The sequence below is a fragment of the Cucurbita pepo genome, chromosome LG02 (genome assembly GCF_002806865.2).
Source record: "Cucurbita pepo subsp. pepo cultivar mu-cu-16 chromosome LG02, ASM280686v2, whole genome shotgun sequence".
Taxonomy (NCBI): domain Eukaryota; kingdom Viridiplantae; phylum Streptophyta; class Magnoliopsida; order Cucurbitales; family Cucurbitaceae; genus Cucurbita; species Cucurbita pepo.
The window spans coordinates 11558035-11584829 of record NC_036639.1 but is presented as its reverse complement, the minus strand read 5'-3'; the positions used below and the strand labels follow the sequence as shown (position 1 = coordinate 11584829).

Here is a 26795-nt window from a genome sequence, read left to right as displayed (position 1 = left end):
CCGACTATGAATACGGGTGGTTCTATAAGAAAGAACGAACCAATAGCAGAGACCCATATTCATTTTCTCGTCCACCATGAGAGCCAGCAACCACTTGATCGGCCTTCTCAACTTCCTAACCTTCCTCCTCTCCCTCCCCATCATCGGCGGCGGCATCTGGCTCAGCAGCCGCGCCAACACCACCGACTGCCTCAAGTTCCTCCAGTGGCCTCTAATCGGCATCGGCGTCACCGTCATGATCGTCTCCCTCGCCGGCTTCGGCGGCGCCTGCTACCGCAACACCTTCCTAATGTGGTTCTACCTCTTCGTCATGTTCTTCGTCATCGGCGCCCTCGTCGGCTTCATCATCTTCGCCTACGCCGTCACCGAGCGGGGCTCCGGCCGCCCCCTCCCCAACCGCGCCTACTTCGATTACTATCTCCAGGACTATTCTGGGTGGCTCAGGGACCGGGTCGCCGATGACTCCTACTGGGCTAAGATTAGCTCCTGTGTTAGAGACTCCGGTTCATGCCGGAAAATTGTCAGAACCGTCAACGGTGTGCCGGAGACCGTTGATATGTTTTACCATAGACATCTCACTCCGGTCGAGGTACGTACACGTGGATTTTTCTTTTAATAAATATTTTAGAATATAATTTATTTATTTATTAATTAATATTTTAGATAATCAAACTGATTATATTTAATAATTTTGTTTAATGTACGTAATTTAAGGATAGTTTTGTTGCATGTGGAGTGTTATTATTAGTGATGGGCCGAAAGTCCCGGCCCACTAAGATCCCCCGGGCCCACCTTCTTTTATTAGTGATGGGTTAGATTGGTTACCCAAATTTATTAATAATTATTATTATTTATTTTCCATCGCTCTTCAAAATAATTTTTAATTAATTTTTCAAAATTTATATTTAAATTGAAGGGTAGGTTTGAAAATAAATAAATAAATGTTTTATGAATTAATATTTTTTTTATTTATAAAAATTTGAATAAATGACTCGAACTAACTCAACCCAGGAAAATTATGTTTGAATTGGGTTCATTATTTAACAAAGTTTGTTCGGGTTGAAAAAATTGACAATTTAAATAATTAGATTAGGTCTAAAAAAATGTATCGACCAACGTATTCGCACAAAATAATAGATAATGTAGAATATTTTAAACCATTTGAAGGGATTGGGAGAGCGTGTAAAGAGAATAATATAAAAGTATCATAAAACTTTATTATATTCCTTTTTTTTTTTTGTATTGCAAAAAAGTGCCTTTTTTTTCGTATGAATATTCTTATTTTATTTTATTTTTTCTTTTCTTTTTCCTTTGTTTCGTGCATGCATATTCATATGGTCGGTCGATTGTAGCTAGAAAACGATATTTTTAGAACAAATGAAATTAGAATCTTATCCATTGTAGAAAAAGAAACGTGGGACCAAATTCTAGAATTGTGGTATCGAACGAGATTGTTAGATCCTAATCATTGTGTTCTTGAGACACTTGTATTTTGAATGATATACTTTTAGTCTGTATTAGTAGATGATGATAGGCACGAACGTGATTATTGAACATAGTTTATTGACCCCTATCTTGTAATCTTTTAGATTATAAAAATAGAGTACCTTCCTCGGTAAGCTACAATGATATACTTGAAACGATAGAACAAAAGAAAAGTTGATAGCCAATGCAACATGGAGTTCTTCCAACAATTACAAATACGACTAACATTGGCTCGAGTCATGGATCGTTAAGTACTGACACGAGGTGTTTGAAAGACATCTATGGCGACACAAATAGAACCATAGCTAACGACACAACGAATAGACCCATGAACATATACAACGATCGAAATAGTTTATATGATGGTTTGATTTCTTGAAACATGATATCATACATTAACTTGGTTGCTATATGTGTGAAGTCTGGTTGCTGCAAGCCACCCACAGTTTGCGGATATGTATATGTGAACGAGACGGCGTGGGATGTGGGAGGAGGGGTGGTGGGCGGCGAGCCTGACTGTGGAAGGTGGAGCAATGACCAAGACCAACTTTGCTATGCTTGTGACTCTTGCAAGGCTGGGGTTCTAGCCAATCTCAAGAAGAGCTGGAGAAAGGTCTCGGTCGTCAACATCATCGTTTTGATTGTTCTCGTCATCTCTTATGTTATTGGCTATGCAACTTTTCGAAATAATCGTCGCATTGACAATAATGAACCTGCCAGTACTGCTCGCATGACCAAATCAAAACCGGGTTGGTTTAACGTTTGAGGAAGGATTTGTAAGACACAATAAAACGCTTGTGTTTGTATTTTCTTTTAATTTGACATGGGTACTAATTTAGAAAAATGATAGCATTAGAATATCACAACAATTTATGATTTTTCAATATATGCTAGCGGTGGATCTGGGTCGTTACAAATGGTATCATAGCCAGACACCGGATGATATGCTAGCCTTCTCGTTGTTCCCCGAAGGGGGTAGACACGAGGCGGTATGCCAGTAAGGACGCTGGGCCCTAGCTGTTCCCCGAAAGGGGTAGACACGAGGCGGTGTGCCAGTAAGGACATTGGGCCCTAAAGGGAGGTGGATTTGGGAGTGGTCCCACATCGATTGGAGGAAGGAAAGAGTGCCAGCAAGGACGCTGGGCCTCGAAGGGGGGTGGATTGTGATGTCCCACATTGGTTAGGGAGGAGAACAAGACACCCTCTGTAAGGGTGTGGAAACCTTCCCATAGTAGACGCATTTTAAAGCCTTGAGGGGAAGCCCGAGAGGGAAAGTCCAAAGAGGAAAATATCTGCTAGCGGTGGATCTGGGTCGTTGCATAACTCGAAAAACATCGACATTTTTTCATGACGATGAAAAAAATCATTAACTGTTACAAATAGTACTAGAGTCAAACACCGCTTGGTGTCCTAGCGAGGACGCTGGGCCTCCAAAGGGGTGGATTGTGGATTATAAACGAAATACTCATTCCAAGGGTGTGGAAACTTCTTTCTCACATATGATGACGATGACAATATCTGTTAGCGGTGGGCTCGAACTATTACAATTGAAACGTGAATATATTTGTTCTTCGTTCTTGTAGTTGCTTTGAATCTACATGACCGATCTTCAGCGTACCGACGTTATAAATAAAAATATAATAATAATTATTATTATTATGAATAATGAGGAATTAAAGGGTCACTATCTAAATTAATTATTATCATATACAATAAAAATGGTCAAGGAGTATTTTTAGAAAATACAATATTTTCCGTAGTATTTCTTTAATTACTTTTATAAAAATAATTTGATTAAATTAGAGATAAATTGAAAAACCAAATTATATTTAAAACACTATTTATTATTTTTTTTAAAGAAAAAATGAAGAAAATAAACCCTCATCGCCGTCACAGTGGAGAAGAATCAGTACAAAGTGATATCGAGAGACCTAATTACTCGAAGCCTCCGACTGCACCGTTCTTCGGCGGAGGAAAATTCCAGTCGGGAAGCATTTCTCCGAGTACGAATGATCAACTGATGTTGAGTTTTCCATTAACTTTTTGCTATGGTTCGACTCTGTTTCGGCCGCGATCGGCAATTTCTCTTTCTTTGGTCTGTTTATAATTTCCGGCGAGCTGAAATCCAGGGAATTCCAGGCAACCATTGGATTTCAAATGTTACGAGCATCTTGCTATGATACTATCAACTTTCGTCCGCACAAGAATCTCAGCGAAAAGGAAAGGAAATTTGGCAACCGTGTTAATGCCTCTGAAGCACTGGGTTACTTTGCAGAATGTGCAGCTTGGGAGCGAAATTGACCAAGTATTCTCTCTGCTCTGCTCTTAATTCTTGTGCTAAAACAATTAATTTGTTTTTGGGTCTGCAAATTCATGCGCAGATTGTCAAAATAGGATTTGAAGATAACTTATATTTGAACAGTGCATTGGTTAATTTATACTCCAAGTGTAATGCCATTGTGGATGCAAAAAGGATCTTCGTTCATATGAAGACTCATGACCAAGTTTCTTGGACCTCTATAATATCTGGGCTATCCCAAAATGGGGCTGGGAGGGAAGCCATCTTGATGTTTAAGAATATGTTGGTAACTCAGGATAGACCCAACTGTTTTACTTATGCCACTGTTATTAGTTCATGCCCAAGTCTGAAGGATGAACTTCCGAATCATCTTACAACTTTGTTTCATGCTCATGTTATCAAACTTGGTTTTATTCTTTTTAGCAGTTTTGTAATTAGCTCCGCTATTGATTGTTACTCAAAACTAGGAAGAATAGAAGAAGCTGCCCTGCTCTTTTATGAGGCAAATGTGAAGGACAATGTCATATTTAATTCTATGATATCAGGGTTTTCTCAAAACTTGTATGGGGAAGAGGCATTAAAACTGTTTGTAGAGATGAGAGCTAGTAATTTGAGCCCAACTGATCATACATTAACTAGTGTTTTAAATGCTTGTGGGAGTCTAACAGTACTTGAACAAGGAAGGCAAGTGCATTCTCTAGTTACAAAAATGGGATCAGAGAATAATGTGTTTGTGGTCTGTTCTTTGTTAGATATGTACTCGAAATGTGGCAGTGTTGATGATGCATTTATCATATTCAATCAGACGGTTGAGAAGAACAGTGTGCTGTCGACTTCGATGATAATGGCGTTTGCTCAATGTGGTAGAGGCTCAGATGCCTTAAAGCTCTTTGAGAGTTTGTTGACTGAAGAAGGTTTCTTGCCTGATCATGTCTGTTTTACTGCAGTTTTAACTGCCTGTAACCATGCAGGATTACTAAATGAGGCAGTGGAATATTTCAATAAAATGGGCAGTGAATACAGATTAGATCCTCAAATTGATCATTATGCTTGTTTGATTGATCTCTATGCCAGAAATGGGCATGTAGGAAAAGCTAAGGAATTGATGGAGAAAATGCCTTATGAGTCTAATTACGTAATGTGGTGTTCCCTTTTAGGTGCTTGCAAAGTTCATGTAGTGGTCGAGCTCGGGAGGGAGGTAGCTTATCGACTCATCGAGATGGATCCAAGTAATGCTGCACCCTATGTAACTCTTGCTCATATCTATGCTAGAGCAGGTTTATGGACACAGTTGGCTGATATTAGAAAACAAATGCAACAAAAAAGGGTAAGGAAAAGTGCAGGGTGGAGCTGGATTGAGATAGATAAGAAAGCGCATGTCTTCTCAGTTGGTGATGCTACTCATCCTAAATCATGTGAGATTTATTCAAAACTTAACCAACTGGACTTGGATATGAGAGGACCTGAACATGCATCAAAAGCACTTGAATTTGTTGAGTTTTAATGCCGATGATGGAATGGAGTTCTTGTTTGAAGTTCTGATAGACTAGTTGGAAATGAAAATCTTGTTTTAAGATGAGAGATGAACCATCGTATTTGTTTAGTAGTGGAATTATTTTAGTAAGATGTATATGATAAATGAATGACTCAATCCATTTTCAGTTGAACTTGTTCTTCGATTTTATTGAGGGAATAGTATCTTGGGAACATGTTCAGTAATGAAGAATTTCTTAATCCTTGACAAGAGCGTGAAAGAATGATGTGAGATCCCACATCGGTTGGAGAAGAGAACGAAACATTTTTTTTTTATAAAGATGTGAAAACCTCTTCTTAGCAGATGCATTTTAAAAACCTCGAGGGAAAGTCTGAAAGGGAAAGTCCAAAGAGGACAATATCTGTTAGTGGTGGGCTTGAGTCGTTATAAATGGTATCAGAGCCAGACACGGGGTGATGTGCCAGCAAGGAGGTTGAGGAGGTTGAACCCCAAAAGGGGTAGACACGAGGTGGTATGACAGGAAGGACGCTGGCCCCAAAGGGGGTGGATTAGGGGGTCCCACATCAATTGGATAAGGGAACAAGTGCTAGCGAGGACGCTGAGCCCGAGTGAATTGTGAGATCGGGGAGGAGAACGAAACATTCTTTATAAGGGCGTAGAAACCTCTCCCTAGTAGACGCGTTTTAAAAAAGATGAAGCCCGAAAGGAAAAACTCGAAGAAGACAATATAGTAGTGGACTTGAGCGGTTATAGATTCAAAGCTTCAAGTTAAACATATACAAAAGCAAACTCTTTCACCCGAAAACTCCAAATTCAATTTTGTAAAATGCATAAAATCTCGATTCAATGATCTCAGCAATGATTCAATAAAAACATCATTATCAACATCAGATAATACCAGCCAAGATTCAGAACATACCAGATTCAGAACATACCAGTCCAATAAAAAGAACACCCATTAAATAATGTTAAAGAATGCTCGGACAACAAGAACATTGAAGAACTCAAAGAACATTCTTCATTATATGTGAAGATAGAAGCATATATTATCGAATATAATCTCATTTGCATTTTGAGTTAAGGGATTACAGCTGAAAAGAATCAAGCATGGTTCTCAAAACTTTCTCAGATGCCTGCCACTGTTTATCATTGGCGCTGGCCACAAATAACACAACCGTGCTTCCTTTCGCCGTTGCCTTAGCTAGATTGTGTGTACCCGTCAGAGCATAAGGAGTCTCGAGTGTGTATTTGTAATACTGCATCAACGAGATAAAAGAAGGTTATAATAAGTATTCACCATCACAGTGTCCTGCTGCTAAGAGTAAATGAACTATCTTCCCTATGTAATGTTACAAGTTAGGGGGATGCAAGGCACATGCAAGCTTCAGAGCTGCTATCGTCTAAGTGGAACCCTAGCTAGATAGTACAAATCAACTTTGCACTCTTATAAGAAATGTTTTCTTCTCCTTTCTAACCGATGTGGAATCTCACAATCCATCCCCCTTTAGGGGTCCAGCATCCTCGCTAGCATACCATCTAGTGTCTGGCTCTGACATCATTTGTAACAGCCCAAGCTCGCTGCTAGCAAATATTATCTGCTTTGCTATAGAGAGAGGTTTTAGAACAAAATATTATTGTTGTCAGTCTCACGGTTTTAAAACGTGTCTGCTAGAGAGAGGTTTCACACCCTTATAAGGAATGCTTTGTTCCACTCACCATTTGATGTAGAATCTCACCAGTACTTTATGGATGATATAAATTAACTCCATCACCCATATGGTTATGAAAAGCCATGTTAAAAGAAAAAAACATCAATTTGAGCTAGACTTTAAGACATTATTTTGATTAAAGAGTAGAATGGAGGCTAGGCAAAGACATAGCAATATTGTACTTTGAGGGAAAAGAAAAATAATGTACAAGACACGAGGATTATACCGTCTGATCACCAAGTTTCTCGACTGATGATTCGAGGAGCTCTTCGGGGTCGTATGTATTTCCAGTGACAAAAGGGCCAAGAGAAGCAATTACCTTCTCAGGGCTACCTATGTCTTCAATTGTAGCATTAGGCTTATTAGTCAAACGTATCAAAGGGGAAGCCACTACCTGGATTTTCCCTTGCTTGTCATCTTCAAATTTCACCTCTACCCAAGGTTCTGCACACTTGGGTTGACAGTAATTACCAGATAAAATGTTTGCTACACGAGTTTGTTTCCAAGTTGGGGGCAGAATGAACTGGTATGGCTGCACATTTCCTGCAAATAACTAAATCTCAAGTACCATTAGCCTATAAATCATTTCACAACTCAGTAGAGTGTGACAAGAAAGACAAGTACTTTGTCCATCCGTCCTAGATAGCATATGTGTTTTTTTTTTCCCTCTTGAGTTCAACAAAATGTGGGAGTTGGGCGGAGAGAATTTGAACTTCCAAATCTTTGATCGAGTTATATATCTTAATCAACTAAGCTATATTTTGACAAACTAGGTATCCTCGTGCCCAATTTTGATTGCATGAGCATGTCTTCTAATTATGATATACCGATGAATGTACAATTGAATTCAAGACATCATTGCTAGCAGCTCTGTGAACGGGAGATAAAAAAGTGGCAAGTTTCCTAAACAATAAAACTGAAGATTGGGTGGCACAACAACAGATAATTGGCATCTTTAGTTCACAGCCAGCCTGATCTCCAGAAGATGCAAAAAAGTACTGAAACTAATAATGTATGCCTTCTTTCGATTCCCTAACAACCTGTTGTTAGAAATTACGACTTTCTATAATGGTATGATATTATCCACTTTGAGCATAAGCTCTCATGGCTTTGCTTTTGGTTAGCCGATGTGGGACTCTCTCCCAACAATCCTCCCCTCGAACAACCATAGAGCCTCTCTTGAGGCCTATGGAGCTCTTGAACAATATCCCTTTAATTGAAGTTTGACTCCTTTCTCCAGAGCCTTCGAACAAAGAACACCCTTTGCTCGACACTTCAGTCACTTTTTTACTATATTTTCGAGGCTCACAACTTCTTTATTCGACGTTTGAGGATTCTACTGAGATGGCTAAGTTAAAGGTATGACTCTAATACCATGTTAGGAATTGCGACTCTCTATAATAGTACGATATTGTCCACTTTAAACATAAGCTCTAATGATTTTGTTTTTTGTTTCTCGAAAAAGTATCAATTTCAATTTCAAGAGAGATGTATTCCTTGCTCATAAATCTATGATCATCTCTTTATTAGCCGATAGGACTCCCTCCCAACAATCCTTTTGTATGGTTATGTAATTCTAATGGGACGATAAACAATCTACCAGAAAGAACAAAAGAAATAGAGAAATAAGTAACAATACCTGCACGAAGAGCCGGGGTGTCCCTAGGGGAAGCTTTGAAGAACACAAAAGAAGGGTCCGACTGTGAAGGAGGGAGGTACGAACCAACTTCGATCTCTTTCGACTGAGAAGGAAGTGGATGAACCGATTCGAAAAGAGNGTAACAGTTTTGGTCTTAGTGATATGGTGGGAGTAAGCTGGAGCAATAAAATGAAAGTGAAATGTTTTGTTTTGGTTCAAGAAACTCTTACTATGGTTTTTGATAAACATGCTTGTGTGCAATGTCCTAAGAGTCGGCATATTCATGAACATTCAGGTATAAGATTCTACCTCTCAAACAGGTAGCTGATAGACATATTCTGATGATTGTATATTATGGTGACAGATGGTGGCAACACTGGATTGAATATGTCAACCAAGACCAACCGGTTGGTGGTGCAAATGATGGATCCTCCTTAGCAGAAATTTACGATTCATTTGGTTCAAGCATGTTAAAAAGACCCGCTATTATTGATAACTCTGACCTAATTTACGATGCTGCATCAGAGGACTCTGGTATGGGCATTGAAATTCACGATACTCTTTTGGAAGGTCGTGATTATGTTCTGCTTCCGCAAGAAGTGTGGAACCAACTATACTTGTGGTGAGTCATTAGGAAAAAGGATTTTGGCCATTGAAAAGTAGATTTTTATAATAGTAAATGAATAACTCCTAGTCAAAGCAATGTGTCCATTCTAACAAACTAAGCTCTTAAACCTGGTCTTTCAGCTACAACATAGAATATCGCTTGTGGTTGATCAGTTCAGAAAAGGTTTTCGGTCATAGAAACATCGATTTCCTTTGTTTTGTTTTGTTTTTATTTCTTTAGCTTTGCTGAAGCCCTCAGCATGGATGGAGTAATTACTATAAAGTTGGGGACTGGGACTGGACTCTAATTCGAGGCTGTAAACTGTACAAGATCCCAAAAATAATCTAGACAAGTATTCTTATAGGAGAAAACTCTTGAGTTCCTCTCTTTCTAAGTCAGCCAAAGGATGGCCATTGATAAGTTAACCCATAGCACTCATTTGAGAAAACTCTTAAGCTCCTTTTTCGGTTGTAAATGATTGAACATCATAGCTGGATTTTGCTGAGAACTTCAAATTTTGATGGGCAAGTGTTCTGTGCATAGGTGGCCAGGTTCCAGACTCATAAAATAGTTGAAAGATATCTTGAAGACTTGGGAGTTAAAAAATAGCGGGATAAGGCAAAGAAGAAGACACACGGGAAAAAGTAGAATTACTCAACTTAGAGGAAGAGGAGAGAGTTTTATCGATGGTGGAAAGGGAGAAAAAGGGGTTGCTGAAACAGAAGTTCCTGGAGGTTTGTTATAGAGAAAAAATTATTTAGAAAATGAGTAAAATTTCTTGGTTAAAAGAGGGTATAAAATGAAAATATCTTTTTATAGAATGTTGGCAGCAAGGATAATTGTTGTCATTGCACTGTTGGCTGAGAATGTTGAAGGTTGGTGGAAGATTTAAAGGTAGAAGAGGAAACAGTGAGTTTCTTCAGAAAAAGCGTACTCCATAGATATTGTGGAGAGGTTTGTTCTGGAAGGAATAAATTGACAGTCTATTTTCCGAGACCGTGCCTTTTTCTTACCTTAGTATTCTCTTGGGAGGCAATCAAAGGAAAAAAAGTTTTGGGGAGACTTTGATGTATAATTTGTTAAGAAAATAACTAACTGTTGAGATTCTTTAATCTTGTCTTTTTTTATGGTTGGAAATCCACATGAATCATTTTATAAGTTAGTCAAAGCTTTTGGTTGCCTTTAGGTACGGCGGTGGTCCAACATTGGCACGGAAGGTCATTAGTGCAGGTCTTTCACAAACTGAATTGGCCGTTGAAGTATATCCCTTACGCCTTCAATTATTAGAGGTGCCAAAGGGTGACCGCTCCACAATGAGAATAAGCAAGAAGGTATTATGAGAACTTGTCATGGTATACCACTTTCCTAAGTACCTACCCTTGTTTCAGTTCTATTGAGACCTGTGATTCATTTTTTATCAGTTGGTTTTATTTAAAATTTCATATTTATTTGGCAGGAGACAATTGGTGAGCTTCACAGACGAGCTTGTGAAATTTTTGATCTTAACTTGGAACAAGTAATTTCATATGACCTTACAACATCCAGAGTTCAGTTTTTTAATGGTTGTTTCATTTAAATCCAACTATTCACTACTTTAACTAGGTATGCATTTGGGATTACTATGGCCACCGAAAACATGCTTTGATGAATGACATGGATAAAACTCTAGATGATGCAAACCTTCAGATGGATCAGGATGTAAGTCTATCCACCACAACTACTTTTCTTGGAAAATAAATTTTCTTTTCATTAAATTTTGATAGACAATTTGGAATAAACGTGATTTATATCTATTTTTGTCTTCATTTCACGGATTGGAACAGGATTCCCAATTTATTATTTTGTAATTAATGTTTTATTAATATTAGCTGACAATGATATTTTTAATGCACACTATAATAGAAATTTATATGTATATTTGTTTCAAATTAAATGACCCATGTTTACTTTATATTAAAAGCTTAAAATAATACTGAAATATAAAGTTATTTAATTAAAATTTTATTTTAAAGTAAATTTTACTTCTTCATAATGTTCTTGGCTCCTTACAAATTTTCCATGGGGAATCCGTATTCCCATTCCCGTCCTTGACCTTTCTCAATGAGGAGTATTTTTTTGGGGGGGGATGGGGATTGTTTTTGTTGGCTTCTGATCCCCCTCTTTGTCCCTACTTAGTTCTGAATTTTCATCCATACATTAGTCAAAATATTGATTAAGCTCAGTAAATTATTGTAAGTCAATTTGTTTAGTTAAATTTAGTTTTTCGATCAGAACCTTCTGAAACCTTTTCACTCTTTATTTTGGTTAGATCCTGGTGGAGATTATAAACCATGGAAATAATAATGCATCGGATGGATGTGCCAGTTACGTTCAGGACAATGGAACAGCCGACAAGGAAGCTACTTCTATTTCTTTAGAGCCTTCTAAGTCAAACTTAAACGTTGCAGGAGGTATGTCTAACAAAGGAATGTCTAAAACAGAAGTAGTGCAGAGTCAGAACCAGACTTCGTCAATCAGAGAGTTGGATAATGCATCTGGGCATACTGGTGTTAGTACGAGGGGATCTTCTTGTGGTTTAACAGGCCTTTTAAATCTTGGTAATACCTGTTTCATGAATAGTGCGATTCAATGCCTTGTTCACACACCTGAGTTTGCCCGATATTTTCGTGAGGATTATCATCAGGAGATTAACTGGCAGAATCCTTTGGGCATGGTTGTAAGTTTTTTGTGCATTTCAGATTCGTGAAACCTAGACTTACTTTGTTAATGAATCTTTCTTGATTACAATAGTTTTAAGCTTGCGAAGTTTAAATTCACTAATCACCATTCAGTTGTGTGATTCTTTTTCGGTACATTTCAAAAATAAAATTCCTGGAGCCATAGCTTTGAGTTTCCAACTCCTTCCCTTCTTACTTTGTTCATATGCTATAAATATAAGACTTTATGCGAATTCCCATAAAAAGTAAAATCTTATCTTATCTTACAAAGTTCCTCACGAGCAATGGAAAAGCAACTATGGTTTCTTGCAGTGTTTAGAGGTACCTAGCACAGGATGTCTCACCCTGCAAGGTGAGGCACTTTTGCTAAGGACATCAGAGGGTGTGGAATCTCCTATCTAGAAAAATAAGAAAAAGAGCGCAAATGTTTTGTTGGTTCTGGGTTGTTGTGCATGAATTGTTCGTGTATCAAGAAGCACAGAAGGACATGGCCATGATCTGGCAGATTTGGTGGCAAATTATTATCTAAAAATTAGAACATTGTCTTGGCTATGATACATTCATTAAAAATGCATATAATTGAATATTTTTGTACACTTGATGAATTAAAGATTTGTTCTAATTGTGGTCTGTTTGTTGGCCCCGTTGATTCCTTTTCAATTTTTCTGTCTTTGTTTTTTCTAGAAAGTGGTGATATGTACCATAATATTTTCGTTTTACTTTTAGGTAATAACGAGTGCTAGGGATTCTAGTTCATGATTGGAAATGATTTCAGTGTACTTTTTGGTAAAAGAGTTTCCATGCTCTGATGCTTTTACTAATTGCTTTAGAAGTTATATCTTTGAAATTTAGAAGCAGTCATTTTACTGATATTCATATGTTCTCGTGGATTTTTTTTTTTTTCTTTTTTTTTTGTTATATTTACTCCACTGAATTGAAGTTGTATACACAGGGTGAGCTTGCTATGGCATTTGGTGACTTGCTTAGAAAGCTATGGGCTCCTGGACGGACATCCGTTGCTCCTCGTCCATTTAAAGCAAAACTTGCTCGATTTGCACCCCAATTTAGTGGTTATAATCAGCATGATTCCCAGGTTTATTTCTCACGTAATCTTACTATTTTCACAAATTATTGTATTGGATCAAGAAATCAAGAAGCCTTATTGCAGGAACTTCTAGCATTTTTGCTTGACGGTCTACATGAAGATCTGAATCGTGTAAAGCACAAACCCTATATTAAGTCCAGAGATGCAGATGGCAGACCTGACGAAGAAGTTGCAGATGAATATTGGGCGAACCACATTGCTCGTAATGACTCCATAATTGTCGATGTGTGCCAAGTGTGTAAAATTACCTATTTCCACTGCAAGCTAGTTATTTTTTATAAATTTTTTTTGAGTTACAATGTGTTAGTTACAAATAATGTTCAAGAGCTATTCAGTATCCTCCAATTGGAGAACAGTATTCATTGAGAAACAAAAAGTGGTGAAATTTGGAAGTTTCCTCTCAATCACATGAAATGAGATTTTTGGAGCTTCTCTAGTTAATGATTTTACTTGAACATGATCTTTTTTTTTTGTTTTTTTTTGTTTTTTTTGTTTTTTTGTTTATCTCATTCTCCTGCATGCTTTCTGCTTCTTGTACTTCTATTTCAGACCACTTGAAAGTTTATTAATCTGATCATCCCTCATTTTACAGGGCCAATACAAATCAACTTTAGTCTGTCCTGTGTGCAATAAAGTTTCTGTCACCTTTGACCCATTCATGTATCTTTCGTTACCACTCCAGTCTACCACGACCTGCACTATGACAGTGACTGTTTTTACTTGTGATGGAAGTAAGCTGCCATCAACTTTAACTGTTACTGTACCAAAGCAGGGCCGGTGTAGGGATCTAATACAGGCACTTAACGGCACTTGTTCATTGAAGCAAAATGAAAAGCTTCTTTTGGCGGAGGTTTGCAGCATTTAGTTTTATGCATAAATGTTTAACATGTGCGCATATAAATATAGAATTTGCTCTATTTCTTTCATAAGCATGTGGACACCAAAGGTTATGTGAAATTAGGCTTCAATAATTGATTTCCTCGCGCTTCAATTACTTCTGATATTTGTTCTTCATAATTTTATTTATTTATTTATTGAACATGGGAGCATATGTACGCCTTTTATTTAAGTTTTGTGCAGTGTTCTATAGTATGGGGTTGTTTTAATTCTGTTTTCTCGGTCATTCAACCCTTACATGTTTGACATTTGTGCCTTAGCTGCTTCGGTTCCTTAGTTGTCCTTAATGGTATTCTTTGATGTGTGCTTGGAGGGAATGACAGTGACTAAAAATTGTTTTCTATCATCTTTAGTTCCCAGTTCTAAATATAGGAAACACATATATACCAAGCTGGGATACTTATCAGTTGAATGTCTGTATGTGTGCTATAATGTATAAACCTTATTTTTTAATGCAAAATGTTTCCTATGTAGGTGCGAGACCATTTAATTCACAGGTTTCTGGAAGATCCCTTGATATCATTGTCCACAATAAAAGATGACAGCCATATTGTTGCCTACAAGATTCCAAAGTTGACCAAGAATACAAAATATATTCAATTAGTACATCGGAGCCAGGAACAGTATGTGAATTTGATTATGTATCCATGCTCGCATTAATAGTGTTTATTTTGATCATATATTATTTTCCTATCAGGTTGTAGACTTCATTCTGACCTGAAAACCTCTTCTCTATAGGCTTTGGGCAGATGCTTTTTGAAAAATTACCTTGCTTATTTTTTTCATTTATTAATGTCAAAGTATCTTTCTTCCGGGATTTGGTTGGCGGTGGTATTGATCAATTAGGAATTGCAATGTTAATGTAGTTCATGAATTACTACTACAGATTGCCTGCGAGAAAATATAGTTGAACCTTCTTAAAGTAGGGAATAATTTTAAATGTTAACCTCCAATATATGTCTTTTGTACCAGGGTAACTAGTGATGCCCACAAAATCTCAGGATGGAGAGCTTTTGGAACTCCTTTAGTCTCAGTAGTCTCATCTGATGGTCCAGTGAGGAAGGTCTACCTTGAGAGAATAGTTAAAAGAGTGCTCTCTCCAATGGCGAAGATAGGGACTTTGATGGATACTGATGTAACTGATTCTAGCATGTCGCATGCAGGGGAAGATTCCGCTGAAACATGTACAAGTTCAATGAACAGTAACGATCCAAAATCTAAAGTAATGGAACCTTTAGAATTACCTCTTCAGTTGTTGAATGAAGACAATGTTTGCATTGACCTATCAAGTGGAGAAGAAGCTGTACAACTACCCTCATCATCATCAGTCACAGTGTATCTTGATTGGTCTCAAAAGCTTCTAAAGAAGTTCGATACTTGTCACCTAGAAAACTTGCCCGAAGTTTTCAAATCTGGGCCTGTGTTGAAAAAAGCTCGAACTGAGCCGCTGTCCTTATATTCTTGTTTGGAATCTTTTCTACGTGAAGAACCACTTGTTCCAGAAGATATGTGGTTAGCTTCTCTATCCTCTCTTCTCTACTTCCTGCTGTCTTTTGGTATACTCATGACTGAAATAGCGTGTGTACAGTATTTTACTAATACTATTGAGCATATAATGAGATGTTTCATTTCTACTTGCCTCCATTATACTATAATGACTACTCAGGTTAAGAAAGATATATGATCTGCTATTTAAACTTTTGGGATGATATTCTGCTGCGGCTCATGTATTTGAATGGAATTGACAATAACTTCTCTTCACGATGTCATTGACATTGTTTAGTTTTGCTGTTTTGGCGCTTCAAAAAAACAAATTAGATAAAACTTGCTACAAGTCACTTCAATGATTAATAAATTAATTTAGCTTTTTGACTTTTCAATACTAAAGAGTCTTGTAAATATATATTTTTTTGGTAAATACTGAAGCTTCTGTGTTATCTCCCGTCCTCAAATTCAAAAATTTGACTGGGCCTCCCTTATTGTTCTTTTTGGTGCAATAAATTATTTTCTCATAAAAAGAATACATTAAAAACAAATTATGATGTTACCAAGTATTGGCATTTTATTTTATTTTATTTTGAAACCTTTTATATAGTAGTACTAGTACTATGTAACTCTTTTCAATGGTTAAAATTGTAGCCATTTTAGCTGGATGCATATTGAACCCTGTCCACATATTCTAGTCTGTTGCTGTATTATGATGGACTGTGGAGATAGTACAGTACCATACTNTTGTAGCCATTTTAGCTGGATGCATATTGAACCCTGTCCACACATTCTAGTCTGTTGCTGTATTATGATGGACTGTGGAGATAGTACAGTACCATACTACATGAATTGTCATGTGATTAAGTAGTATCTTATGTGGTTTATTATTGTATTAATGAAGGTTCTGCCCTGAATGCAAAGAGCGACGGCAAGCCAGTAAAAAGCTTGACCTGTGGCGGCTTCCAGAAGTGTTGGTCATCCATCTTAAAAGATTCTCATACAGCAGATCGATGAAACATAAACTAGAAACATTTGTTAACTTTCCGATTCATGACTTCGAGTTGACGAATTATGTAGCTAATAAAAACTCCTCCCAACGTCAACTGTATGAACTCTACGCTTTAACCAACCATTATGGTAGCATGGGTAGTGGTCACTACACTGCACATATAAAGGTGAGTGAACTAAGCAAGTTTTCCTAACATAGTCTCTTCATCGTTGCGTCCTTCTTTGTCATTGGTGCTTAATTTTACATATTATTTTGGTAATGATATCTCCCTGAAGGATTGTACTTGAACTTTGGGGAGAATTCTTAGTGTTTTTTTACCCCAATTACTGAAATACATCTTCCTGGCTTCTTACAAATTCAATCCTTATTTTGCTCTTTTTTGTTTGCTAGCTTATCGAAGAAAACAGGTGGTACAATTTTGATGATAGTCACATATCACTTATAAATGAAGAAGAAGTGAAGTCAGCCGCTGCTTATGTCCTTTTCTATCGGCGGGTGAAGACAGAAGATGTATCCGTTAGTAATGGAGTCCAAACATGTGCCTCAACTAAGAAATAGATGCCACCGATCACTCTGCTTATTTTTTCTTAAAAAAATATGGGATTTCAGGTATGAGTGCATCGAAACTTTATTTCATATATACTCGCAACGCTTGTTCTGCTTTCAAATACTTCCAGAAGCGAGTGAAAGCTAGAGAACTGTCCACTATAAGTGGCTGTTTAGCATATGAACCTGTTGTGTGAAGTAATGCAACCCACATGGGATATTTGTCCCCATCTTTTCATATAAAAAAAGAAGAAAGAAATGGAACTATAGAACCATAAATCTTTAAGAATTTTCATTTGAAATCCAATTCTGTAGTGCTTAGGAAGCTTTTATACTAACGCGTGCATGTGTTTCCTTTGCATCTTTATCCCTATAGAGCCATAAATCTTTGCATCTTGAGACATTGAACTGATTTTTCTTTCCTTACATTAAGTAGAATCGCTATTGTTCTTTTGTGATAAAAAATGGGATCTCATTTAGGAATTCTACCTAATGTAAGGAAGCAAAAATCAATTCAATGTCTTAAAGAGGGGCTGGACTGAGATCCCTTTTTGTAATTATAGCTTTACTAATCCTATGACCAATTCGAAGTGTTTTTTTTTTTTTTTGTAATCTCCATCATACCAATGAGATGTTCTGTGTTATATTCAATGTTTCCTGTTAAAAAAAGGATAGAATCTCTCCTTTTTGTTACTACATTTGGTAGAATCCTTACATTTGGTGAAATTCAGATTTTCATTCTTTGAACAGTGATTTGAATTGAAACATTGTTGAAATAACTACTGATTAAGTACTTCATTTAAAAGCATTTTGAAGTTCTTTTAGGGTGAGTTTATGACTTTTGAAATGGCTTATTGAATTTTTTTGCCAGTTCAAACACTTTTAAATTTTTTTAGTGTTTTTAGTTACCTTATAAAAAATGGTTGTGAAAATGTTTTAACACTTGATGTTGTTAAGGTGCTTTAGAGGAAATACTTGACTGGTGCTTCTATAAAGTGCTTGTATAAAAGGATTAAGAGATCATCTTCTGTCCTCTTGGGTTCCAGTGGGTGCAATATATAAAGGCAGCAAGTTTTTTTTTTTTTTTTTTTTTTTTTTTTTTTTNGATCCCACGTCGATTGGAAAGGGGAACGAATGCCAACAAGGACGCAGGCCCTAGGGGGTGGATTGTGAGATCTCACGTCGGTTGGGGAGAAGAACGAAACATTTTTTATAAGGGTGTGAAAACCTCTCTCTAGCAGACAGATTTTAAAAGTAGACACTCGGTGGTGTGCCAGCAAGGATGCTAGGCCTCGTAGGGGGTGAACTATGAGATTCCACATTGATTGGAGAGAGAAATGAGTGTTAGCGAGGACGTTGGGCCCTGAATGGGGGTGGACTATTGAAAGAGCCCTAGCCTACCACTAGCACATGTTGTCTTCTTTGGACTTTCACTCAAGATTTTTAACATGCGTTTGTTAGGGGGAGGTTTTTACATCCTTAAAGAATGTTTCGTTCTCCTCCTAATTGACGTAGGATCTCATAGTTAGTTAGTATGTTGAAGTGATTTGAATAGATTCTTGGATAGTTTTGGTGTCTGGACGTAGATGGTTCGTAACAAATTGTGCAAGGTTTTTAAGATCAAAGGAATGACTCTTTGGCATGCCAGTTTCTTTGAGGTTTGGGCATTGGCTGGCTAGGTTCTCTGGGCATTCCAATATTAGGCAAAAACATGGAATGTCTTTAGAGGTTAGTCTGAACTTGGATCCATATGGCAACATGGGAATGCAACCAATATGCAAAGATTACAGAGTTCTTGGATCATTATGTTATATAAATCATTCTCTATCCCAACAAATTTTACTACTCATTCGTTTAATATTATCATGTTTAGGTTCTTTTCCATGTTGGTTTGATTGTTCTATAATTCTTCCTCAATTTTACCCTCATTTTGTGAATCGAAGCAGCAATATCTATATATCTATATACTTCGTTTCATGTTTTTGTTTTCAGTCTTTTGACAAACCCTAACAAAAAGTGGAGGATTCGAAGTAATAATGTTTTGACGAGCAGTTCTCATGTGGACTATTTAGTTTCAGAAAAACATGAAGAACACAGCTAGTTTAAACTACCGATCAAAAGTATGACAGTAATGTTTGGTGAATCGCCATACGGTGTAGTTACCAATCTAATTTGACTTACCTTGATATTTTCACTTTCGAGATTTGGACTTCTTAAATTTATTCGGATTTAGTTATTTTTATTCTATACAATTCATTTACTTAAAAATAAAAATAAAAATAAATACAAAAAAAGATAGTATATGCATATCTTATTGACAGTTTTGCTTATATTTTCAACCAATAAATCATTAAACAAAAAAAAAAAAAAAAAAAATTTTTTTTTTTTTTTTTTTTGACTCGTTAGTGTGAGATCCCACATCGATTGGAAAGGAGAACGAGTGTCAGCGAGGATGCTGGGCCCTAAAGAGGGGTTAGATTGTGAGATCTCACATCGGTTGGGAATAAGAACGAAACATTTTTTTATAATGATGTGAAAACCTCTCTCTAGCAGATAAGTTTTAAAAATAGACATTGGGCAGTGTGCCAACAAGGACGCTAGGGTGGACTATAGGAAGAGCCCAAGCCCACCATTAGCAGATATTCTCTTCTTTGAGCTTCTTCTCAAGATTTTTAAGATGCGTCTGTTTGGGAGAGGTTTATACACCCTTAAGAAATGTTTCTTTCTCCTCCTAACCGATGTAGGATCTCACAGTTAGTATGTTGAAGTGATTTGAATAGATTCTTGGATAGTTTTGGTGTCTGGACGTAGATGGTTCGTAACAAATTGTGCAAGGTTTTTAAGATCAAAGGAATGACTCTTTGGCATGCCAGTTTCTTTGAGGTTTGGGCATTGGCTGGCTAGGTTCTCTGGGCATTCCAATATTAGGCAAAAACATGGAATGTCTTTAGAGGTTAGTTTGAACTTGGATCCATATGGCAACATGGGAATGCAACCAATATGCAAAGATTACAGAGTTCTTGGATCATTATGTTATATAAATCATTCTCTATCCCAACAAATTTTACTGCTCATTTGTTTAATATGATCATGTTTAGATTCTTTTTCATGTTGGTTTGATTGTTCTATAATTCTTCCTCAATTTTACCCTCATTTTGTGAATCGAAGCAGCAATATCTATATACTTCGTTTCATGTTTTTGTTATCAGTCTTTTGACGAACCCTAACAAAAAGTGGAGGATTCGAAGTAATAATGTTTTGACGAGTAGTTCTCATGTGGACTATTTAGTTTCAAAAAAACATGAAGAACACAGCTAGTTTTATCAAGCTACCGATCAAAAGTATGACAGTAATGTTTGGTGAATCACCATATGGTGTAGTTACCAATCTAATTTGACTTACCTTGATATTTTCACTTTCGAGATTCGAACTTCTTAAATTTATTCGACACTTTTTTTTATTGACATAGTAAATTGAATGAAGAAATTCCACATAAAGGATTTAGTTATTTTTATTCGATACAATACAATTACTTAAAAATAAAAATAAAAATAAAAATAAATACAAAAAAGATAGTATATGCATATCTTTACTTATATTTTCAACCAATAAATCAATAAAAAAAAATTAAATAAAAGTCATACGTGTATTTACAATAATAAAGTCGAATTATATTGTGATTTGTTTGTGATATTATTAATATACACCCAAATTTATTTTCTTCCACAAAATTAAATTTCTTATTACAAAATTTACTCGTTTTTGTATCAAATCAAATTGTCTTTTACAAAACTTTCTCATCAATGGCGGTTTTGACAGTTATAAATTTTCTTTTTTAAAAAAATATAATAAGCTAGTTTGATGACTAATAGTCAGTTGTCACACCAATGGATAGTTTCTCTAAAAAAAATTCTAAGTTTCTCTAAAAAAAATTCTAAGACATTTATTTAATTTAGTGTGAAACAAGTTATTAAAAAATGAACGAAAATAAGAATAAAAAATCTTATTTATTGATAAAATTTAATAATGTTACATTTCATTTATTCGTGTCAAATTGAAATAATATTATATTATATTATATGAATACGAAGGGGAAAAAAATATTGTCAAGATTTTTCTAGAAGTTTGAGGTAACGGAAGAATTGGGTTTGTAAGTGTAAAGAAAAATATGTTCATAATTTGGTGTTTTCATGATTTGAGAGAGAATATGTTTAGACTTGGTTTTCTTCCTTTGTTGCCCATTAAGACTGCCATTCACTATGTTCCCTCTAAACTAGAAAATCGACATACGTATAATTGTTATTATATCGTATGGTTGACTACGAACGTAACTAGTTAAAGCAAACAATATCTTATAGTCCATCAGAGCCAGACACCGGGTGATGTCCCAGCGAGGACACAGACAATATCGGCTAGCCCAATGGTATCAGAGTTAGACATTGGAGGTGTCCCAACGACCACCCTGGGCACAAGGGGGATGGATTGTGAGATCCCACATTGATTGAAGAGGAGAACGAATCATTATTAATAAGGGTGTGAAAACCTCTCCCTAGTAGATGCGTTTTAAAACTGTGAGGTTGTGCTAGCGAGGATGTTGGGTTTCCAAGAGAGTAGATTGTTGGGCTGCTACAAATGATATCAAATCTACACATTAGGGGTGTTCCAACGAGGACGTTGGCCCCTAGGAGGTGGATTGTGAGATCCCATATTGTGGGAGAAGGGAACGAAACATTTCTTATAAGAGCGTGGAAACCTCTCCATCTAAAGTAGATAACATCTGCTAGCGGTGGAGTTGGGCTGTTACAAATTAAATCTAAAGTTGTGTACTTTATTGTAAAGTTACTTTGACGCAAAACACACTTAACCATGAAGTTTCTATGTTTGAGCCACCGAAAAGGAAAATGTGTTTTCTTAGTATAGATAGTAACTTTCAATTATTTTAAATATTTCTTAACTATCTAAACCTCAAGATCTTTCTTATTCAAATGTGATCTCGGTTCATTCATGTATTTCTCATTTACTTAAGTGTTGATCAGAGTGGTGCAGCGGAAGCGTGGTGGGCCCATAACCCACAGGTCCCAAGATCGAAACTTGGCTCTGATATCATTTCTAAAGACCCAAGAATATTAAATATATTTTTTATAACACATCCAATATTGATACTAATTGAATCCCGTACAATTCTCTCTCTATCAGGTCGATAATTCATAATAAACTAAAAAACATCAAGGATGAACATGAATAAAATAATAAACTAAAAAACATCAAGGATGAACATGAATAAAATAGTTTATAGTCAAACGTGAAAGAAGATTGCACGTAAGAAGTTAGATCAACTTTAAGGTATCGTTATATCAATTCTAATGCTCGACTCGATTGTTAAAGCTACTTTAACAAACCCAATATTGATATTAGTTGAATCCCGCACAATTCTCTCTCCTACATGTCGTGTCTCCACATAAAGTTTCGAGAGGGCATGATTTTGTTTGTTGTTCGTCATCGTTCTTTCGTTTTTCTTCACTTAAATGATTACAGAAGGCATTAATGCAACGAATTTGGAGTTCGTAGAACAACTCCACCAAATTTGTTTGTTAATAATCAGCAAAATTTGAATTACACGTTTTGATTTAGGGTTTAGAGATTTGAGTTCTTGGTTTAAAGTCCACACGGGAAAAGACTCTTTGAGAAAGAGATATGATGGCTAAGTGGACAAAATCTTTGAAAGATTATGATTTTCTTTCATTTTTCTAGGTAGTGGACAACTTTTTCACTTAATCGAACCTATAGGACGNCCTCTTATCTACAGCTTTCTGTCTTAGGTTTTGAAATTGTGAATGCCGATGCGAGAAAATTAATCTTGGAACCGTAACGAAAAGTCTTCGAATTAGGAGGAAAATACTGTTTACATGAACTGTTTTCATTTTTGGATTAATTGAACGAATCTCAATCGAGTAGAACTGTGTGTTTTTAGAAGCAGAACAGTGCCTTGAATGACTTGGTAATTGTATCGGGCAATGAACACGGATGGGGCTCACACGCAAAACTTGTCCAATTCCAATAATGTGCCCTTGTTTTGCCTGGAAATTTGAAAAATACGCAATCCTAATCTATTTGTTTGTTTGCGCTCAATGGCCAAGTGGTGCAATTAATCAAACATAATACAAACTGGAAAAACCAAACCAAGCAGCCATTGTGTTTGATTTTTGTCCTCACAGAACAGCCAATCGTATACTTCAGTCTGTTTCTCCAATTCAAATCCACCACAAACCAAACACTTCTGATACCAATCACTTAATTGAATTCTTCAGGATCTTCCCGAATCACAAAGAGCTGATGCAGTGAGTAGTTTGGTGTATGAAGCAAGTGCAAGAATCAGAGATCCAGTCTACGGGTGTGCAGGGGCCATTTGCCATCTCCAAAAACAGATAAACGAACTGCAAGCAGAGGTAGCCAAGACACATGCTGAGCTTGTCAACATGCAGTGCCACCAAGCCAATTTGGTGGCTCTAATTTGCAAGGAATTAACTCAAACGCCCGCACCAACACCACCACCGCCTGACCACTGCTCACTTGACAACAATTTCAGCTCTGCCACTCCTCAGAGCTACCCTTTGTTTGATGATAGCAATATCTGGGAGGCTCTTTGGACATGAAAAAGAAAACACTTGGACAATGGCTGGAATGGGGAGGAAAGATTAGTCAAAGCTGATTGAAAGCTTAGTACTTAGTAGTTGAATATTGGGTAATATTAGCGTGTTGTTAGGTTAGATGGGTACAAACTGAATTGGCCGTTGAAGTATATCCCTTACGCCTTCAATTATTAGAGGTGCCAAAGGGTGACCGCTCCACAATGAGAATAAGCAAGAAGGTATTATGAGAACTTGTCATGGTATACCACTTTCCTAAGTACCTACCCTTGTTTCAGTTCTATTGAGACCTGTGATTCATTTTTTATCAGTTGGTTTTATTTAAAATTTCATATTTATTTGGCAGGAGACAATTGGTGAGCTTCACAGACGAGCTTGTGAAATTTTTGATCTTAACTTGGAACAAGTAATTTCATATGACCTTACAACATCCAGAGTTCAGTTTTTTAATGGTTGTTTCATTTAAATCCAACTATTCACTACTTTAACTAGGTATGCATTTGGGATTACTATGGCCACCGAAAACATGCTTTGATGAATGACATGGATAAAACTCTAGATGATGCAAACCTTCAGATGGATCAGGATGTAAGTCTATCCACCACAACTACTTTTCTTGGAAAATAAATTTTCTTTTCATTAAATTTTGATAGACAATTTGGAATAAACGTGATTTATATCTATTTTTGTCTTCATTTCACGGATTGGAACAGGATTCCCAATTNATTATCTATTTTTGTCTTCATTTCACGGATTGGAACAGGATTCCCAATTTATTATTTTGTAATTAATGTTTTATTAATATTAGCTGACAATGATATTTTTAATGCACACTATAATAGAAATTTATATGTATATTTGTTTCAAATTAAATGACCCGTGTTTACTTTATATTAAAAGCTTAAAATAATACTGAAATATAANCAATGATATTTTTAATGCACACTATAATAGAAATTTATATGTATATTTGTTTCAAATTAAATGACCCATGTTTACTTTATATTAAAAGCTTAAAATAATACTGAAATATAAAGTTATTTAATTAAAATTTTATTTTAAAGTAAATTTTACTTCTTCATAATGTTCTTGGCTCCTTACAAATTTTCCATGGGGAATCCGTATTCCCATTCCCGTCCTTGACCTTTCTCAATGAGGAGTATTTTTTTGGGGGGGGATGGGGATTGTTTTTGTTGGCTTCTGATCCCCCTCTTTGTCCCTACTTAGTTCTGAATTTTCATCCATACATTAGTCAAAATATTGATTAAGCTCAGTAAATTATTGTAAGTCAATTTGTTTAGTTAAATTTAGTTTTTCGATCAGAACCTTCTGAAACCTTTTCACTCTTTATTTTGGTTAGATCCTGGTGGAGATTATAAACCATGGAAATAATAATGCATCGGATGGATGTGCCAGTTACGTTCAGGACAATGGAACAGCCGACAAGGAAGCTACTTCTATTTCTTTAGAGCCTTCTAAGTCAAACTTAAACGTTGCAGGAGGTATGTCTAACAAAGGAATGTCTAAAACAGAAGTAGTGCAGAGTCAGAACCAGACTTCGTCAATCAGAGAGTTGGATAATGCATCTGGGCATACTGGTGTTAGTACGAGGGGATCTTCTTGTGGTTTAACAGGCCTTTTAAATCTTGGTAATACCTGTTTCATGAATAGTGCGATTCAATGCCTTGTTCACACACCTGAGTTTGCCCGATATTTTCGTGAGGATTATCATCAGGAGATTAACTGGCAGAATCCTTTGGGCATGGTTGTAAGTTTTTTGTGCATTTCAGATTCGTGAAACCTAGACTTACTTTGTTAATGAATCTTTCTTGATTACAATAGTTTTAAGCTTGCGAAGTTTAAATTCACTAATCACCATTCAGTTGTGTGATTCTTTTTCGGTACATTTCAAAAATAAAATTCCTGGAGCCATAGCTTTGAGTTTCCAACTCCTTCCCTTCTTACTTTGTTCATATGCTATAAATATAAGACTTTATGCGAATTCCCATAAAAAGTAAAATCTTATCTTATCTTACAAAGTTCCTCACGAGCAATGGAAAAGCAACTATGGTTTCTTGCAGTGTTTAGAGGTACCTAGCACAGGATGTCTCACCCTGCAAGGTGAGGCACTTTTGCTAAGGACATCAGAGGGTGTGGAATCTCCTATCTAGAAAAATAAGAAAAAGAGCGCAAATGTTTTGTTGGTTCTGGGTTGTTGTGCATGAATTGTTCGTGTATCAAGAAGCACAGAAGGACATGGCCATGATCTGGCAGATTTGGTGGCAAATTATTATCTAAAAATTAGAACATTGTCTTGGCTATGATACATTCATTAAAAATGCATATAATTGAATATTTTTGTACACTTGATGAATTAAAGATTTGTTCTAATTGTGGTCTGTTTGTTGGCCCCGTTGATTCCTTTTCAATTTTTCTGTCTTTGTTTTTTCTAGAAAGTGGTGATATGTACCATAATATTTTCGTTTTACTTTTAGGTAATAACGAGTGCTAGGGATTCTAGTTCATGATTGGAAATGATTTCAGTGTACTTTTTGGTAAAAGAGTTTCCATGCTCTGATGCTTTTACTAATTGCTTTAGAAGTTATATCTTTGAAATTTAGAAGCAGTCATTTTACTGATATTCATATGTTCTCGTGGATTTTCTTTTTTTTCTTTTTTTTTTGTTATATTTACTCCACTGAATTGAAGTTGTATACACAGGGTGAGCTTGCTATGGCATTTGGTGACTTGCTTAGAAAGCTATGGGCTCCTGGACGGACATCCGTTGCTCCTCGTCCATTTAAAGCAAAACTTGCTCGATTTGCACCCCAATTTAGTGGTTATAATCAGCATGATTCCCAGGTTTATTTCTCACGTAATCTTACTATTTTCACAAATTATTGTATTGGATCAAGAAATCAAGAAGCCTTATTGCAGGAACTTCTAGCATTTTTGCTTGACGGTCTACATGAAGATCTGAATCGTGTAAAGCACAAACCCTATATTAAGTCCAGAGATGCAGATGGCAGACCTGACGAAGAAGTTGCAGATGAATATTGGGCGAACCACATTGCTCGTAATGACTCCATAATTGTCGATGTGTGCCAAGTGTGTAAAATTACCTATTTCCACTGCAAGCTAGTTATTTTTTA

General features: G+C 36.3%; 5 protein-coding genes and 1 non-coding gene across 7 annotated transcripts in view; 5 read left to right on the top strand and 1 right to left on the bottom strand.

Annotated features, from left to right (window-relative positions):
- Nucleotides 1–58: 58 nt before the first annotated feature.
- LOC111787775 (tetraspanin-3-like) lies at nucleotides 59–2371 on the top strand. The gene is made up of 2 exons (XM_023667824.1): nucleotides 59–589; nucleotides 1907–2371. Exons 1-2 carry the CDS (start codon nucleotides 77–79, stop codon nucleotides 2249–2251), a joined length of 858 nt encoding a protein of 285 aa, XP_023523592.1. The 5' UTR covers nucleotides 59–76; the 3' UTR covers nucleotides 2252–2371.
- Nucleotides 2372–3351: 980 nt separating this feature from the next.
- LOC111787546 (pentatricopeptide repeat-containing protein At2g13600-like) lies at nucleotides 3352–5451 on the top strand. The gene has a single exon (XM_023667544.1). The coding sequence runs from the start codon at nucleotides 3762–3764 to the stop codon at nucleotides 5286–5288; it is 1527 nt and encodes a 508-aa protein (XP_023523312.1). The 5' UTR covers nucleotides 3352–3761; the 3' UTR covers nucleotides 5289–5451.
- Nucleotides 5452–6222: 771 nt separating this feature from the next.
- On the bottom strand, nucleotides 6223–8906 carry LOC111788480 (psbP domain-containing protein 6, chloroplastic-like). Its single transcript, XM_023668816.1, has 4 exons — nucleotides 8858–8906; nucleotides 8628–8780; nucleotides 7215–7531; nucleotides 6223–6535 (listed from the first exon to the last, which is right to left on the bottom strand). Exons 1-4 carry the CDS (start codon nucleotides 8904–8906, stop codon nucleotides 6365–6367), a joined length of 690 nt encoding a protein of 229 aa, XP_023524584.1. The 3' UTR covers nucleotides 6223–6364.
- LOC111787810 (ubiquitin carboxyl-terminal hydrolase 5) lies at nucleotides 8823–19193 on the top strand. Of its 2 annotated transcripts, XR_002814038.1 has the most exons (14): nucleotides 8823–8922; nucleotides 8992–9249; nucleotides 10421–10565; nucleotides 10691–10750; nucleotides 10837–10932; nucleotides 11543–11950; nucleotides 12904–13044; nucleotides 13120–13290; nucleotides 13649–13906; nucleotides 14428–14576; nucleotides 14926–15465; nucleotides 16343–16616; nucleotides 16841–17059; nucleotides 18989–19193. XR_002814038.1 is itself a non-coding variant. In XM_023667867.1 (13 exons), exons 2-13 carry the CDS (start codon nucleotides 9095–9097, stop codon nucleotides 17006–17008), a joined length of 2565 nt encoding a protein of 854 aa, XP_023523635.1. In that variant the 5' UTR covers nucleotides 8824–8922; nucleotides 8992–9094; the 3' UTR covers nucleotides 17009–17291. The 2 variants fall into 2 exon arrangements, 1 of the variants encoding a protein (XP_023523635.1); XM_023667867.1 differs by lacking the exon at nucleotides 18989–19193 and having other exon boundaries at nucleotides 8824–8922; nucleotides 16841–17291.
- A 669-nt stretch (nucleotides 19194–19862) lies between these two features.
- Nucleotides 19863–26795, top strand: part of LOC111788479 (ubiquitin carboxyl-terminal hydrolase 5-like) — a 10873-nt gene continuing 3940 nt past the window's right edge. Inside the window, exons 1-8 of the mRNA XM_023668815.1 lie at nucleotides 19863–19949; nucleotides 23305–23634; nucleotides 23760–23864; nucleotides 23990–24049; nucleotides 24136–24231; nucleotides 25004–25411; nucleotides 26365–26505; nucleotides 26581–26784. Coding sequence (XP_023524583.1) covers nucleotides 19863–19949; nucleotides 23305–23634; nucleotides 23760–23864; nucleotides 23990–24049; nucleotides 24136–24231; nucleotides 25004–25411; nucleotides 26365–26505; nucleotides 26581–26784 — 1431 coding nt within the window. The remainder of the gene's footprint in view (nucleotides 19950–23304; nucleotides 23635–23759; nucleotides 23865–23989; nucleotides 24050–24135; nucleotides 24232–25003; nucleotides 25412–26364; nucleotides 26506–26580; nucleotides 26785–26795) is intronic.
- Nucleotides 22028–22099, top strand: TRNAM-CAU. The gene has a single exon. It is a non-coding gene; the product is annotated as a tRNA-Met (tRNA).